This window comes from Cydia pomonella, chromosome 14, assembly GCF_033807575.1.
Source record: "Cydia pomonella isolate Wapato2018A chromosome 14, ilCydPomo1, whole genome shotgun sequence".
NCBI classification, from domain to species: domain Eukaryota; kingdom Metazoa; phylum Arthropoda; class Insecta; order Lepidoptera; family Tortricidae; genus Cydia; species Cydia pomonella.
In genome coordinates, this window is record NC_084716.1 from 21,147,979 (window position 1) to 21,161,528 (window position 13,550).

Genomic DNA, 13,550 nt, shown 5'->3' on the forward strand with positions numbered 1-13,550 from the left:
TAACTGTGACACATACATTTTGTTACAAAGAAAAAAAAAAAACAGTTTGAAAAGGGTTAGTACTTAAGCCTAAAAATTATACCTAAACCTACACACTTAACCTACCAGCTACCACTGTATGGAACCCATAGGGGAATGTAGTCCCGCACAGTGTAGCATTAGCGGACAATCAGGCTTATCCCCTATCATTCTTAAGATGATGTTGGGACTGTCCCGCACCCGGCGCACCAGGGATGCGGCGCGCCTGCGCAAGGTCGTCTGAAAACAATCAACGCGCGCCTCCGCAAACATTCCTGATGCGCTACAGAAGCGAGGCAGTCCCACAATCACCCGGAACGCGTTATTATATTGGACGCGGAGAGCCCCATAGGCCCGCTGCGAATACTGAACCCAAAGGTTGCAGGTATACAGGGAAGTACAGAAAGCTCTAAAAAGAGTAACCCGTACCCCCCTGGAGCACCCCGCAAACCTTCGAGCTATCATATTCGCACGCACCGATAATGCCCTCCGCTCCCGTTCGATGTCCATGTCATCCTTGAGGTCGGCCGCAACCACATGGCCTAGATATTTAAATTGGGTTACCCGGTCCATAGTACTGTCATTTAGCTCAATTGCGGGGAACTCCGAATATTTGTTGCGGTCGCACTCAAAGACGACATACTGGCTTTTTTTAACATTATATTTCAGACCGTGACTAGCAGCATAGGCCTCGCACACATTGAACAGTCTTCGTATACCACAGACCGAGGCGCTCAGAAGCACCATGTCGTCCGCGTAACTTATGTTGTTAACGCACACTCCGTCTATATGACATCCGACATGGATGCTGCTGAGCGTCTCAATCAGTTCGTTAATATACAAATTGAAGAGCGTTGGTGAACTCAAACCTCCCTGTCTCACCCCACACTCCAATCTGTATTCCTCAGACAGCACATTAGCCCATCTAACGCTGTTGACCTGATTTCCATACCAGTACCTGAATATACGTACCGTTTCCGCTGGTATACCGGATTTCTGCAGTTTTTTCCATAGTATATTGTAGGAAACCAGGTCAAAAGCCCTAGATAGATCCAGGAAACAGGCAATAACTGGGGTCTTACTCCTAGTGTAATACTTGATAGTGTGCTTCAGACACAGTATTGCAGATTCTGTAGACAGACGTGGTCGGAAACCAAATTGGTTGTCATGCAGATTAATACATTCATTTAGCTGTGAATTAAGCACACTATCAAATATTTTGGCCATAATTGTTGCTAATGATATCGGCCTGTAGTTATTACGGTCGGCTAAGTCACCAGTTCTATTCTTTACCACGGGTACGACGACTGTCCGCATCATATCCAGGGGCAAATAGGAATGCCTCATACACAAGGTAAAGAACATTGCCAACACCCTGGATATGTGAGGACCAGCATTCTGGAGGTGCTCAATGCTGAGCCCATCATGTCCCGGGGATCTGCCCCTGGACATTGATTTAATGACTTTATCAATATCTTTGGCTGAATAACCCGGGCCTAGGTATTCATCATAGGTCTCAACATCGAGCTCCCCCAGCGACTGATCTAAGGGAGACTTTATAAAAAAAATGGTCCTTAAATAGGTTGGCAATGCCTTTAGGATCGCTTATACCATCAACACTAGCCGGGCTCCCCGCCCTATGCTTCATTTTGCCAGTGGACCTCCAGAAGCCACGGAAGTCTTTTTTTGAGTGATGAGAGGTAATAATGTCCAGTTTAATTTGGTTTTGATGATCTTGACACCATTTTAAACGTGATTTAAATATCTTCCGACTCTCACGCATCTCTTTAAAAAGACAACCGCTAGTAGGTCGGCCGCTCAGTGTCCATTCACGAAACTTTTGCCTAGCCACCCCATGTGCGTCACTTACAAACCTATTCCACCCAGTCACTTGTTTTTTAGGCTTATTTCCCTTTTCATGCCTTCCTACCATCGCTGACGTCCTGAGGGCATTAATTACGAAGAAGCACATCGAGAACTTTTTTGTGCTCAGGATTCTGACAATATTTATCAGCACAAGTTCTGAGTTAATTAAGAAATCCCTTAAGTTGTACACGAAGTGATTATATGCTTTTTGAGAAGTACTATGTAAGTGTATACTTAATCATGTTTTAAATACACTTTTACTTTTCTCTTATTCGAAATGAAAAGTAGTATTTAACTCGGGTGAAAGGCACCATTTCATCCCATGGTTAACAATCTACTATAATCATTACTTCGATGGTTGCAACAATGCGAAATTGCAACTTTAAAACCGAAAATAATGATGGTCATTAAGATATCCTACCTGTCATTTGTCACTGAATAGCACATCATACAATCGCTGGCTTCTCGAATTCTGCATTCCGGGGTTTCTGAAAATAATAAATGCAATATCTTTTTATAAATAAATATTATAAGACATTATTATACAAATTGACTAAGTCCCACAGTAAGCTCAACAAGGCTTGTGTTGTAGGCACCTAGACAACGATATATATAATATATAATAAAATTATAAATACTTAAATCTATGTATTTAAACACCCATGACTCAGAAACAAATATCCGTGTTCGTCACACGAATATATGCTCTTACCAGGATTTGAACCCAGGATCATCAGCTTCATAGGCACGGTCACTACCCACTAGGCCAGACCGGTCGTCAAAATTTTATAGTTCAAGTAATTAAGGATTTTTAGTAATTTGTACAAAACTTTGTTCACGAAGCACTTCTGAGATCACTTCGGTCTTACAAATCGGTTAAATGTGTTTTTTTAAATACATTGTTATATGTAAGACATAACATAATCATAAATAAAATAAAAATAAAATAAATCAAGTTGAAGTTAAGACGAAAGTAGAGGACCCGCGCGAAATCGATTTTTCATACAAACGTAGTCCTCATTTTCCTCTCTGGATAATTAACCCTTTTCCAGGCTTTGATACAAGGTTTTCCCAAAAAATCCAAATATATTACAATTAATCCAGCTTTAAGACAAATAACATTTCCTGAAAGTGTAATCTAATTTGAGCCTTAAATCGGAATGCTAAAGTTGAAATTCTAATGGCGCGTATGTGGTCGATAAATCGTACTATGCCTAGAAAAGGGTTAACATTTGAAAGTATTTTGACACAATTGGTTGTATATCAACCACAGCTGTGTCTCTACGTTTGATTTTAGTAGAATTTTTAATTATTGTAAGAGTTAGAAGCATTTCATTTTTTTTATGAAATCTATTTTCGCTCTCAATTTCTACAATAATCAAAAAATCGAAAAAAGCCAAACGTAAAGGCATAGATATAGTTAATATACATCAAATTATGCAAAAATATTTTCCATAATGTCAATATCTAAATAGAAAAATGAGGACTACCTTTGTATGGAGAAGCGGCCGTCCCCTTTCCTCTTAAAACTTAGTATTTTTCCTCAGGTACTCACGTCAACGGCGCCGACTTGGAACCGGTGTATGAAGACATCCATGACCACACTGGGCATGCGCGCGGCGCGCATCGCTGCGCTCGCGTCGCTGCCCGCGTGCTGCTTTAGCGGCGCTGGCCCTGCTGGGTGCTGTAAAATAGAACAAAATGAATATACTGACATAATTAGGTACCTATTATTAAATTCTAAATTTTTGTCTTATATATCCTTGACTTCGCAACTGTGGTAACACCTATTTATATTATTTTATGCTTTTGTAAATATTGTCTGTGATTTTACAATATTTGCACGCCTGCCCGGTTTTTTTTTAAATTTTGTAATATATTTTGTAATATAGATAGATAGAATTATTATTTGAATCTTTAAAAAAATGCAGGCAAGTAAAAAACAAATACTGTAGGTAAACAAACACAAAGTAGGTACTTAAAAATAACACAACACTATTTAGCATTTTGGCTCCGTTGCTACATCTGCTCCGGCGTAACATTCAGTGGGTTGCCGCAGGATCCCTACACCCCTCGGCCACAAGTCTGGGCTCGCGATAGTTTTCTGTAGCGGACGCGGCACTACGAACATTGGCTGATTTATACTAATCTAAATTATATGGTTTAAAAATGAATAAAAAAATGTAGAAGAATTCAGGCAACTAGCAGCCTCATAGATAAATACCTTAAAACTAGCATACACATTATATAATATATCTTAGCACTTGTAAACTACAAAACAAATTATGACTGGGATGCATTATACGCAACCCCGCAGTGTCAGGGAACCGGCCACGGAACGGCCGCCATTTGGAACCGTTCGGTCATAACACTGGTCGGTGAACAGCCTCCTGAAGACATTAGCTGTAAGGAATGAGTGCTCAATAATGCAACATTTAATTAAAAATACTTTGTCATTAGTTAGTTACGAATATTAACATAGATTTTAGGTTTTAGCTTTAATAATAAGTACTAACAAATTTGTGGATCTTGTTGTCTGAATAAATAAACGTAAATAAGAATAACTGCTTGGTGAAGGTCGCTCGTTCAGGCTGGAGAATCTAACTTCGTGACCCTCAGGACCAATCCAGACGTTACTCATATAGATCGTGTCATTCACGATGACGCGTGCCTTGACTCGTATTATCATGTTATTAAAGGTTAGATTTGACAAATCTGCGCGTCATTGGATGACGCGAACTATACATATTTTAAGATGTGATTGACTTCGTTTTTAACCACTCACGAGTGACTACTAGTGTTGGTTAAGACTCAAATCCTTTGAGTTCTCTGCTTTAAGACTCGACTCAGTTTTTCAGACACACAAAATTAAGATGGAACTCTAGTTCTTTTCAACTAATTAGAGACTCGAGTCTTTTGTAGAGACTTAAGTCCTTTTCGGAGAACTTGTATTTTTTACAAATAAATTCGAAATGAGTTGTCTTTACATCTCTAAAGAATTTTAATATTTGTTGGTTTTATTTTTTTATCATAGTTTTTGTTGTGTGTAATTTGACATGTAAAGACAGTATACATCTCTAATAAAGTATATATTATTTCATCGATTCCATATTTGTAATTGTTTTTTTTGTAATTTTTATTGTTTGTAAAAATGGACATGTAAAAGTGCCCCTGTGGCCTATTTGCTGAATAAATGTTTGAGATTTGATATTTATGTGAAATTCATGGATGTACATAACAAATCATACAATAGGCTTTATTTACTTTACTGTTGTTTAGGTAAAAACTATAAAATCGTTGACTGAGTCTTTATCCGGAGACTCGAGTCCTTTTGAGTAGCGCTCAAAAAAAGACTCAATAAAATACTCGACTCGAGACTTAAAAGACTTAGAAGTTTTTTAAGCTCTGAGTCTGGGAAAAACAAGTCGAGTTCTTCAATTTAGACTCAAAAGACTCGTGTTTCTACCAACACTAGTGACTACATGCGTTAGTTACATTATATTCGTCTATATACCCAACTATATTAATGAGCTTACCATATCAGCGAAGTCAGTGAAGTCGTAGACGTTGTTGTCAATGACAAGGTACATGGGACGACCTTGCTCGCCGTCAAACTGCTTCACTTCTTGCCATGTGAAGATCTTCTGCGGCTGGAAATCAATATTATTTAGGTATTGTAGGTTAATGCTTTATTCATAAAATAATCTGAAAGAAGTAACTTTTAAACAAAAAAGTTAACAAGCATTTTTTAATGTTGTGAGCTGATCTGATCATGGAGACAGGAGGTGGCCGTGGGAACTTTGTGATACTTATGAGGGTTCAAAAAACGACGAAGCGCTTCGACAAAAGGTAGGTCTTTTTTCAAAAAGGTTAGGCTACAGGGCAAACCCTTCACCTGATCGTCTTTGTTTTAGGCTCAAATTGTAGCTGACTAAATTGTCCAGAGGAGTTTTTCTCAAATTATTGATATCATTCTTCGTTTTTTTTTTTTCACTATTTCGGCCATAATTTTTTCGTTTTCTTTTTGCAGCTCTTCTAAAGATGCGTATTTTGAACCTTTTTTGAATATCATATCTTTGGAACTCTCCAAGATATAAGGGGATAGCACTTTTTCATGAAATTGGAGCCTACACTGGAGCGAACGAAAAGACATTTCCAATGTCAAAACTCACCAGTTTGGACTTGTCAGGGAATTTTGCGAAGTCACTTGCGTCCTTGGCTAGTTTCTTAACATGCGAGCCAGGGTCTAAAGCAGCTCCGGCCATGTAGGCGCAACCGCCTCCTAGTTCTGACACGAACGAAGCCTGCGCTATTCCTGAAAAAAAAAAGATTATATAATTAAGGATTTTTAGTTAATTAATATTCGTTAAGAGTCACACGGACAACGCCGCCGCCGTACAATCGAAAGTACACTCCCATTTCAAAACGACATTGCTGAAATAACATAAAACTTGGCTTGAAACTTAAATCAATATACACCGTGGGCCAATTAAACTTAGCAAATCCATCTTGTTTTAGAGATAATGTAAGTTTTTGTGGAAGTTTGTTTCTGTTATATCTTAATGAAAAACGCCTTTTTAGCTGTGACTTGGTTTAGACATACCTACTGACAGACATTAAAGTTTAAAGTAAAGAAAAAACGTGTCATGTGCAGAAAACGCAAAAAATAAAATTCGGAAAATTAGCATTTTTTAGTGAATTTGGCCGAAACGCATATAACATTTTTGCTCCTTATGACTTAAAATATCTATTATAATCACTAAACTGTTTACTGTTTTTTTTACTTATGACTGTCATAATGGAAATTCATATAGATTAGCTTTAAATAATTTATATTGTAATTAATATTACGAAAAAATGCGTGGTTACAATCTGTCGGGTATAATTGGCCCACGGTGTATATCTATCTATGTCAGGTTAGTTTTTTTGCTAGAAATAGTAATACATAAAAAGAAAACAGAGCTAGTAGAAATTACTCTCAAAACTCCTAATTACAATAATGTTTAAGTTGGTGAGATTGCTCGTAAATAAGTATGGAACGTGTACAAATATTGATGATGAAATCGTTTAGGGCGTAATCCTGACATAGTCAACAAGCATGTTTGTACTGTAGTCGCGCGTCAGTACCGACGTGTGATACTCGTTATATGTTCCATGGAGCTACGAACATTGTGGGGTGACTTATTTACTAGGCAAATACACTCAAGACAATGAAAGCGGAACATTGTACGGAAGTTTTCTTAAAAAGAGTCCTGTTTCCATTGTTTTCAAGTGTTATTGGCTAACTGCAATACAAGATTTATTGAGCTAGAGTGGTGGAAAATTTGAAGCAAAGCAAAGGTTTTTTAATCCTTCTGTTTTGACAAACCCGCAACGCTCAAGGCTCCAATTTTTGAACTTTTTCGTTTTCGGGCTATTTCGCTTACTCGAGTATCAATTTAATCAATTAGCAAAAAACAAATAACCATTATTTATCAGATTTATATACTATCTGTAATTGAGTCTCGTAGAGTTTATTGCGCTGGTATTTTTTCAAGGCTGTGAGGGTATGTGGCAGTGGGAAACATGTGGTATTTTTGATATTCATATGTCATTGTCATAGTATTTATTAACGAACAATATAGATATTGTGTTTGAAAAACATCGTAAATTAAATTAAAACTATAACAAACTTAAAAATAAAGTGCTTATTAAAAAAAATAGTCAGAAGCAGAACACACATACACACACAAATACACGCACACTTTACACACGCCCGTGGGAGAGCGTTACATAAATTAAAAAAGAAAAACGGCCTATTTTAAAACATTGTCAAAAATTTCATGTACGGTGTAAAAGCAACCTCTTAACAAAAATCTTTTCAGTTCCCTATGAAGTTATTCGTGATGATTTTCAATTCAATAGGCAACCGGTTAAACAGTTTTATGGCTTGATGACCAGCAGAATGTGCAACGACCTTGTGTTTAGGGCAAAACTTAAATTTCATTTTTTTGGTGCGCATTAGTAAGCGGTCATATCGCTCTTCACAGGACTCATTCTTGAGGAGTTTTGTCAGCAGCACCAAGACATACCTACAAGCAGGGTACCGTGAGAATTCCTAGTTCTTTAAAATAATGTATACACGAGTCCCATGGAGGTATGCTCTTTTGTATTATACCTCTAAGAGCTCTGTTAATATTATATTGGTAACTATTTCCCCAAAATGTAATACTATATCTTAGTTTTGATTCTATCAGAGAATAATATACTGTCTTGGGCTGATAAATTTTATATGTGAATTATAAATCATTAAACAAAGATTTCCATTTTCATCTAAATACCGCTCGTGTACTACGCCTGAACTACGTCATACAGTAGCCCAAACCAGCAATAATGAGAGCCATCAATTAGTCCATTTTTATGCGCCGTAAAGGCCAATTGCCCTAACGGCCACTTACTTTAGCCATCAACTTTATGGCAGGCTCCATTGACGTCGCAAAACCTCCGCTAACATTATTGGAAAGTACCTACTGTCGTTTTAAAGAATTTCGGAGTGCGTAACTGAACTAAATTATGATCCAAACAGGAAAAAGACATTGTAGTTCATGCCGTAGTTGTTCTGAATTCACAATATCCGCCATTTGTACTTTTTTGTATTGTGCAATAAAGGTTAAATAAATAAATAAATATCATAGCAACATAAAACTTTTGAAAGATTAGTAAAAAAATCAAAACGTCTTTAAATTCATATGCAACTGTGAAGACTCTGTTTAATCGAGCGAATGCCAACTGAAGTGATTATTCTAAAGCTGGTCATAGCAGAATAGTAAGGCATGCCTTGGAGAGAAGGGTATGATTATACTCGTTATATAAGTATAACATTTAAATTACAAAATAGGCCCTTGAGGCATTGTACCAAGGATGCTCTGGATGGTGGTATTTCCTCATTGTATCGCAATACTGATGTATCTTTACCGGACCAAGCCAATTCTGCACAGGCTTTGCGAAGACAAAGTGGGGAAGTTAGCTTGGTCCGAATATACCTTTCTAAAGCCAATATCATTTGTGGCCTAGGTCAAACTACCAACCTCGGAAGTCATAATAAACAAAATACTTTACGCTTTGTTCCGCTATTACAAAGGACCGTAGAAAAACTAAACCTCATTTCTAAGTAACTGCCGGCATTTCTTTGAATTCGCATTGACAACAGCACTCCATTCTCATTGCTCACGTGCACCAATTAAAAGGACCAAAATACAGGTTGCTTTTTCAATTAAATTGGGTTTGGGTAGGTCGTATCGAACAATTTTTCATGTGAGACCAGCGTTGAAATTTCAAACAGATGACTTTTCATACATTACGAATTTTGTTTATTTATTTATTAACCAACTTACATTGACAGTTCAACCAAACATGCAAGTTATGGGTTGCAAACATATGTACGTAAAATTATTTATCACTAAATTTAATTAATATTAACAGTCGAAACTGGAGGTGAGTTTTTTTTTAGTTAGCTAATCTTAATTTCTCTCTTTCGACAGAAAAAGACATACCGTAATATTTTGCCGAAACCCTAAACAAAACTAAATGTTAAACATTTTTGAGAGACCTATCAAAATTAAGTTTATGAAAAAATCTCAAAGTCACTGGGTCTCCTAAAGTAACTCTCGTCGATACGGGGGACCACTCGGATTGTTTCTCCACGAGCCACCAATGTTTGAAAGTAAATATTAATCAATCATTTGTTGGTCCACTTTAGGTGCTTCCAGGCAGCACCAGTGGTCCCCCGGTTAAGAAGCACTGGATGTGCTCGGTACGAGTGGCGAACAACACAGGGTCTTTAACAGCTAGGTGTTCGTTACAAGTGAAGGCGTAGTTAAGTTAACGAGCGGCTAACTGTCGTTTACGATCGCTGTAACACGACAGTAATAAAACTTCGATACGACAAACGCCTAGGTTGTTAATTTGTCGGAAACGCGTTAAAATATGTGATAAAATAAAATTAATCTCTGAAATTATATATAAAATGTATTTTTTATGCTAATAAGACTTAGAACGCACTGCGATGATTTTTATTGCGGTTTCAGAACCGCAGAAAGTGTAACGTACGGCATGCTTATAAGCGCACGTACTTGCAACACTGAACACTGAACTGAACTGAACAAGAAATTAGACTGAAACCGCAATAAATGAATCGCAGTGTGTTTTAAGCCTAAAAGATATTACCTATGGGCCGTAAATCTGACGAAATCGCTTATCCCAAAGAAAACTTTTAAAAATATTTAGCAGTTTAATAACGCCAATAATTATCTGATTTTGGCATTGGTCGCATAATAAAAGTTATTCACCTCGCTGTTATTATTTAATATAGCATAAATTTGTTTTATCAGGGTTCCGTACCTCAAACGGTAAAACGGAACCCTTATACGATCACTTTGTTGTCCGTCCGTCCGTCTGTCTGTCCTTTATCTATCTTTATTTTATTTTGGACCTTTATCTCGGGAACGCGTGGTGACACTTTCAAGGGAATCAAAATTCATATGGTACCTCCCGTTGACCTAGAACTCACAAGTCACTCACAACTCATATTGCAAGTAATATCTTATTACGCTCTTTCTACGTTCCGATCTTCGTCCATTCTCTCAAGGTGGCCCAACCAACGGAGTCTGTGGGCTTTACTTTCTCCCATAATGTTAGGTTCTGCCACTAGGTCTTCAATCTCACGGTTCTTAAGGACTATCCAGCTTCCATCCGGTCTTCGTTTGGGGTCCAGTATCTTAAGAAGGATTTTCCTCTCGGCAACTAGCAGCATGTTTTCTTCCTTGAGTGTTAGTGTCCATGCTTCGCATCCGTAGGTTAGGATTGGGCGAATCACGGTCTTATAGATTCGGAACTTGGTGCGTCTGCTTAGAAGCTTGGACACTAACACCTTGTGAAGGGCTGCACTGCATCGCAATGTATTCTGGATCCTAATCTTTATGTCCTCGTCACGATTGTTGGTATCAGTAACGGTGCCGCCTAAGTATTTAAATTTAGATACGCCTTTGTACACTATATCTCCTACATTTAGGATTTGGAGTGGAACACGGGTATTTTTATAGCGTCGTATGTGGAGATACTCAGTCCTATCGGACGCCCTAGGTATCGCTGGAGCGACATGGTGGAGGCGGATCTGCGCGAGCTTCGAGCCGACAATTGGCGAGAGGTCGCACAGGACCGAGAAAAGTGGCGCTGTCTTGTGTCGGAGGCCAAGTCTTATTTTGGGTCGCTGAGCCAACGCAGTAAGTAAGTAAGTAAGTAATATCTTATTAAAAAAAAGTTAATTTTGTACGGAGGTCTCGATGGGCGAGTCCGACTCGCACTTGTCCGTTTTTTAATACATTTCATTATATTTAACACTTATTGTAATCTATCCCCGTTAATTTAACAACCACTCGTCGGCGAAACAAGAAGAATATGTAATTGTACCGGTGCAAATAAATCTTGATTAAGGGCCCGCAGAGACCTCCGGACTCGGGGAAAATTCGCTGGATTTTACGCAAAAACCGGACTAAATATTGAATATTCGGAGTAAAACGTATGACGCGATTCTAAAGCCAACATTTAATTTCAATCTATTACCTAAGGGTAATTAAATTGCATACGGTTGCTGATAATATTATGCAAAACGGGGCGCAGAAACATGTCTGACAAAATCGTATTTGAGGAGAGTGTCTCTTCTTCCTCGCGTTGTCCCGGCATTTTTTTGCTACGACTCATGGGAGCCTGGGGTCCGCTTGATAACTAATCCCAATATTTGGCGTAGGCACTAGTTTTACGAAAGTGACTGCCATCTAACCTTCCAACCCAGAGGGTAAACTAGACCTTGTTGGGATTAGTCCGGTTTCCTCACGATGTTTTCCTTCACCGAAAAGCGACTAGTAAATATCAAATGATATTTTGTACGTAAGTTCCGAACTCATTGGTACAGTCAGCATCAAAAGTAGCGGATGAAACAACGCACCAAAAGTATCTGATATTCCGGATAAATTTTCTAAATGTAGGAAAATCTCTAAAATTCACGTCCTAAAGTATATCTTTGCAGTCTAAATTTTTCTACATATAGAATCACCATAGTTTGTTAAGCTGTTACAGAATGTAGATACTTTTGAAGCGTTGTTTGATCCGCTACTTTTGATGCTGAGTGTACGAGCCGGGGTTTGAAGACTTTCGGATTGCAAGTCGCACACTCTTACCGCTAGGCCACCAGCGCTTTTTTCCACCAGCGTTTTTTTTTAATTTGTGTATGATGAGAGTGTGATTAAAAAAAATTAAAAACTAATTTAGCACAGATTTTTATTCTTCTCAAAAATTTCAACTCTACGCATTAATATAAAATAAACTATGACCCACATGACTCATAGTCTTGCGTTACCTGCAAAATGGGTTTTCGGGACAAGTTTAAACGAACATTTTCCATTATAGCAACATAATATTATTAGTTTAGAAAATAATTGAATGTTTAATATTAAACTGCTTACGTGTCACAACACGTGTTCTATGGTATTTACCTCTCAAACACGACTTTCGTGGACAATTAAGTCAAGAGAAACTTTCGGCCCGATTCGAAGTTTTACGTCAATAGGTCTAACCTCACTCACCTTTAAAACACGTCAAATAACAAGGACCTAATATTTAATTCAGACGATATACATAATGGATATATAAGTACAGATGATTACTATAACTAGCTTATACCTAAAATAGGCCCTTGAGGCATTGTACCAAGGATGCTGGCGAGATTTCCTCGTTGTATCGCAATACTGATACGTTGTGCGAGGAAGCTGCCCGCTCTTCGGTCACCAGTTACGTCAACCTGACGTTTCGCGATTTCTCCAAAAAACTTGTACGCGCTGGGACCCCATGGACCTAGAGTTTCAACGGCAAAGACGAATGTTATTAGACGTATTAATTCATTTCGACGTATCTGAAAGTTCCAATAGGGCCGTTTGGTTAGTAATCTGTCACTTAGAGGTTTTCGAGTTAAAGTTTAGTGTTTAGTGGTAATTTTTTCGTTCTCTCTCAAACGTTCTCGACATATTCCTCTCTGGATTTCGGCCCTAGATGTTTTTTTTGTATATTGCGATAAAAGTTTCGTACCAAAAATGTTATGATTAAAAATTTTATGTTATTTTTGTCAAAAACATATCACTGATTTAGCTAAGAAGCCGATATTTGGCATGATAATGTTTGATAACTTACTACTTACCACAGGCGGTTGGTGGGTAAATAAATTGCTTGGTTAATTCTAGTATTTATAAAGTTAGGACTACAACAATACATTACATTTTTAATTATTGACCGAAGCGTAGCGAAGATCTCTGTTTTAACTCGGACAAACTGTTATCGTATGTCCGCATATTCTCCTCTACAGGTCGCAATTCTCAATTCTCAACCGATTCTCGTGAAATTTTTTGACCAAATTCTATGGTGAAATAGAATTTTTATACTGAACCAGTTTTGGGATTTTTTTCAAAATGCGGATATTGTCATAAAATACTTAAGCGCCAATACGGTTGATGGCGCTTAAGAACATTGGAAGATCACTGTGATAACGACTCTACGATCTATGTATTTTTCAATTTTACGTTTTCTAAGCTGATCGCGAGGTCTACAAGCACCCAAACAAAAAATTCAAAATTCAAAAA

At 37.8% G+C, this 13,550-nt stretch overlaps 1 protein-coding gene across 1 annotated transcript; it reads right to left on the reverse strand.

Annotated features, from left to right (window-relative positions):
- Nucleotides 1-2,324: 2,324 nt before the first annotated feature.
- On the reverse strand, nucleotides 2,325-6,204 carry LOC133525190 (fatty acid desaturase 2-like protein FADS2B). The gene is made up of 4 exons (XM_061861466.1): nucleotides 6,057-6,204; nucleotides 5,421-5,534; nucleotides 3,440-3,568; nucleotides 2,325-2,372 (listed from the first exon to the last, which is right to left on the reverse strand). The coding sequence occupies exons 1-4, from the start codon at nucleotides 6,147-6,149 to the stop codon at nucleotides 2,331-2,333; spliced, it is 378 nt and encodes a 125-aa protein (XP_061717450.1). The 5' UTR covers nucleotides 6,150-6,204; the 3' UTR covers nucleotides 2,325-2,330.
- Nucleotides 6,205-13,550: the final 7,346 nt, after the last annotated feature.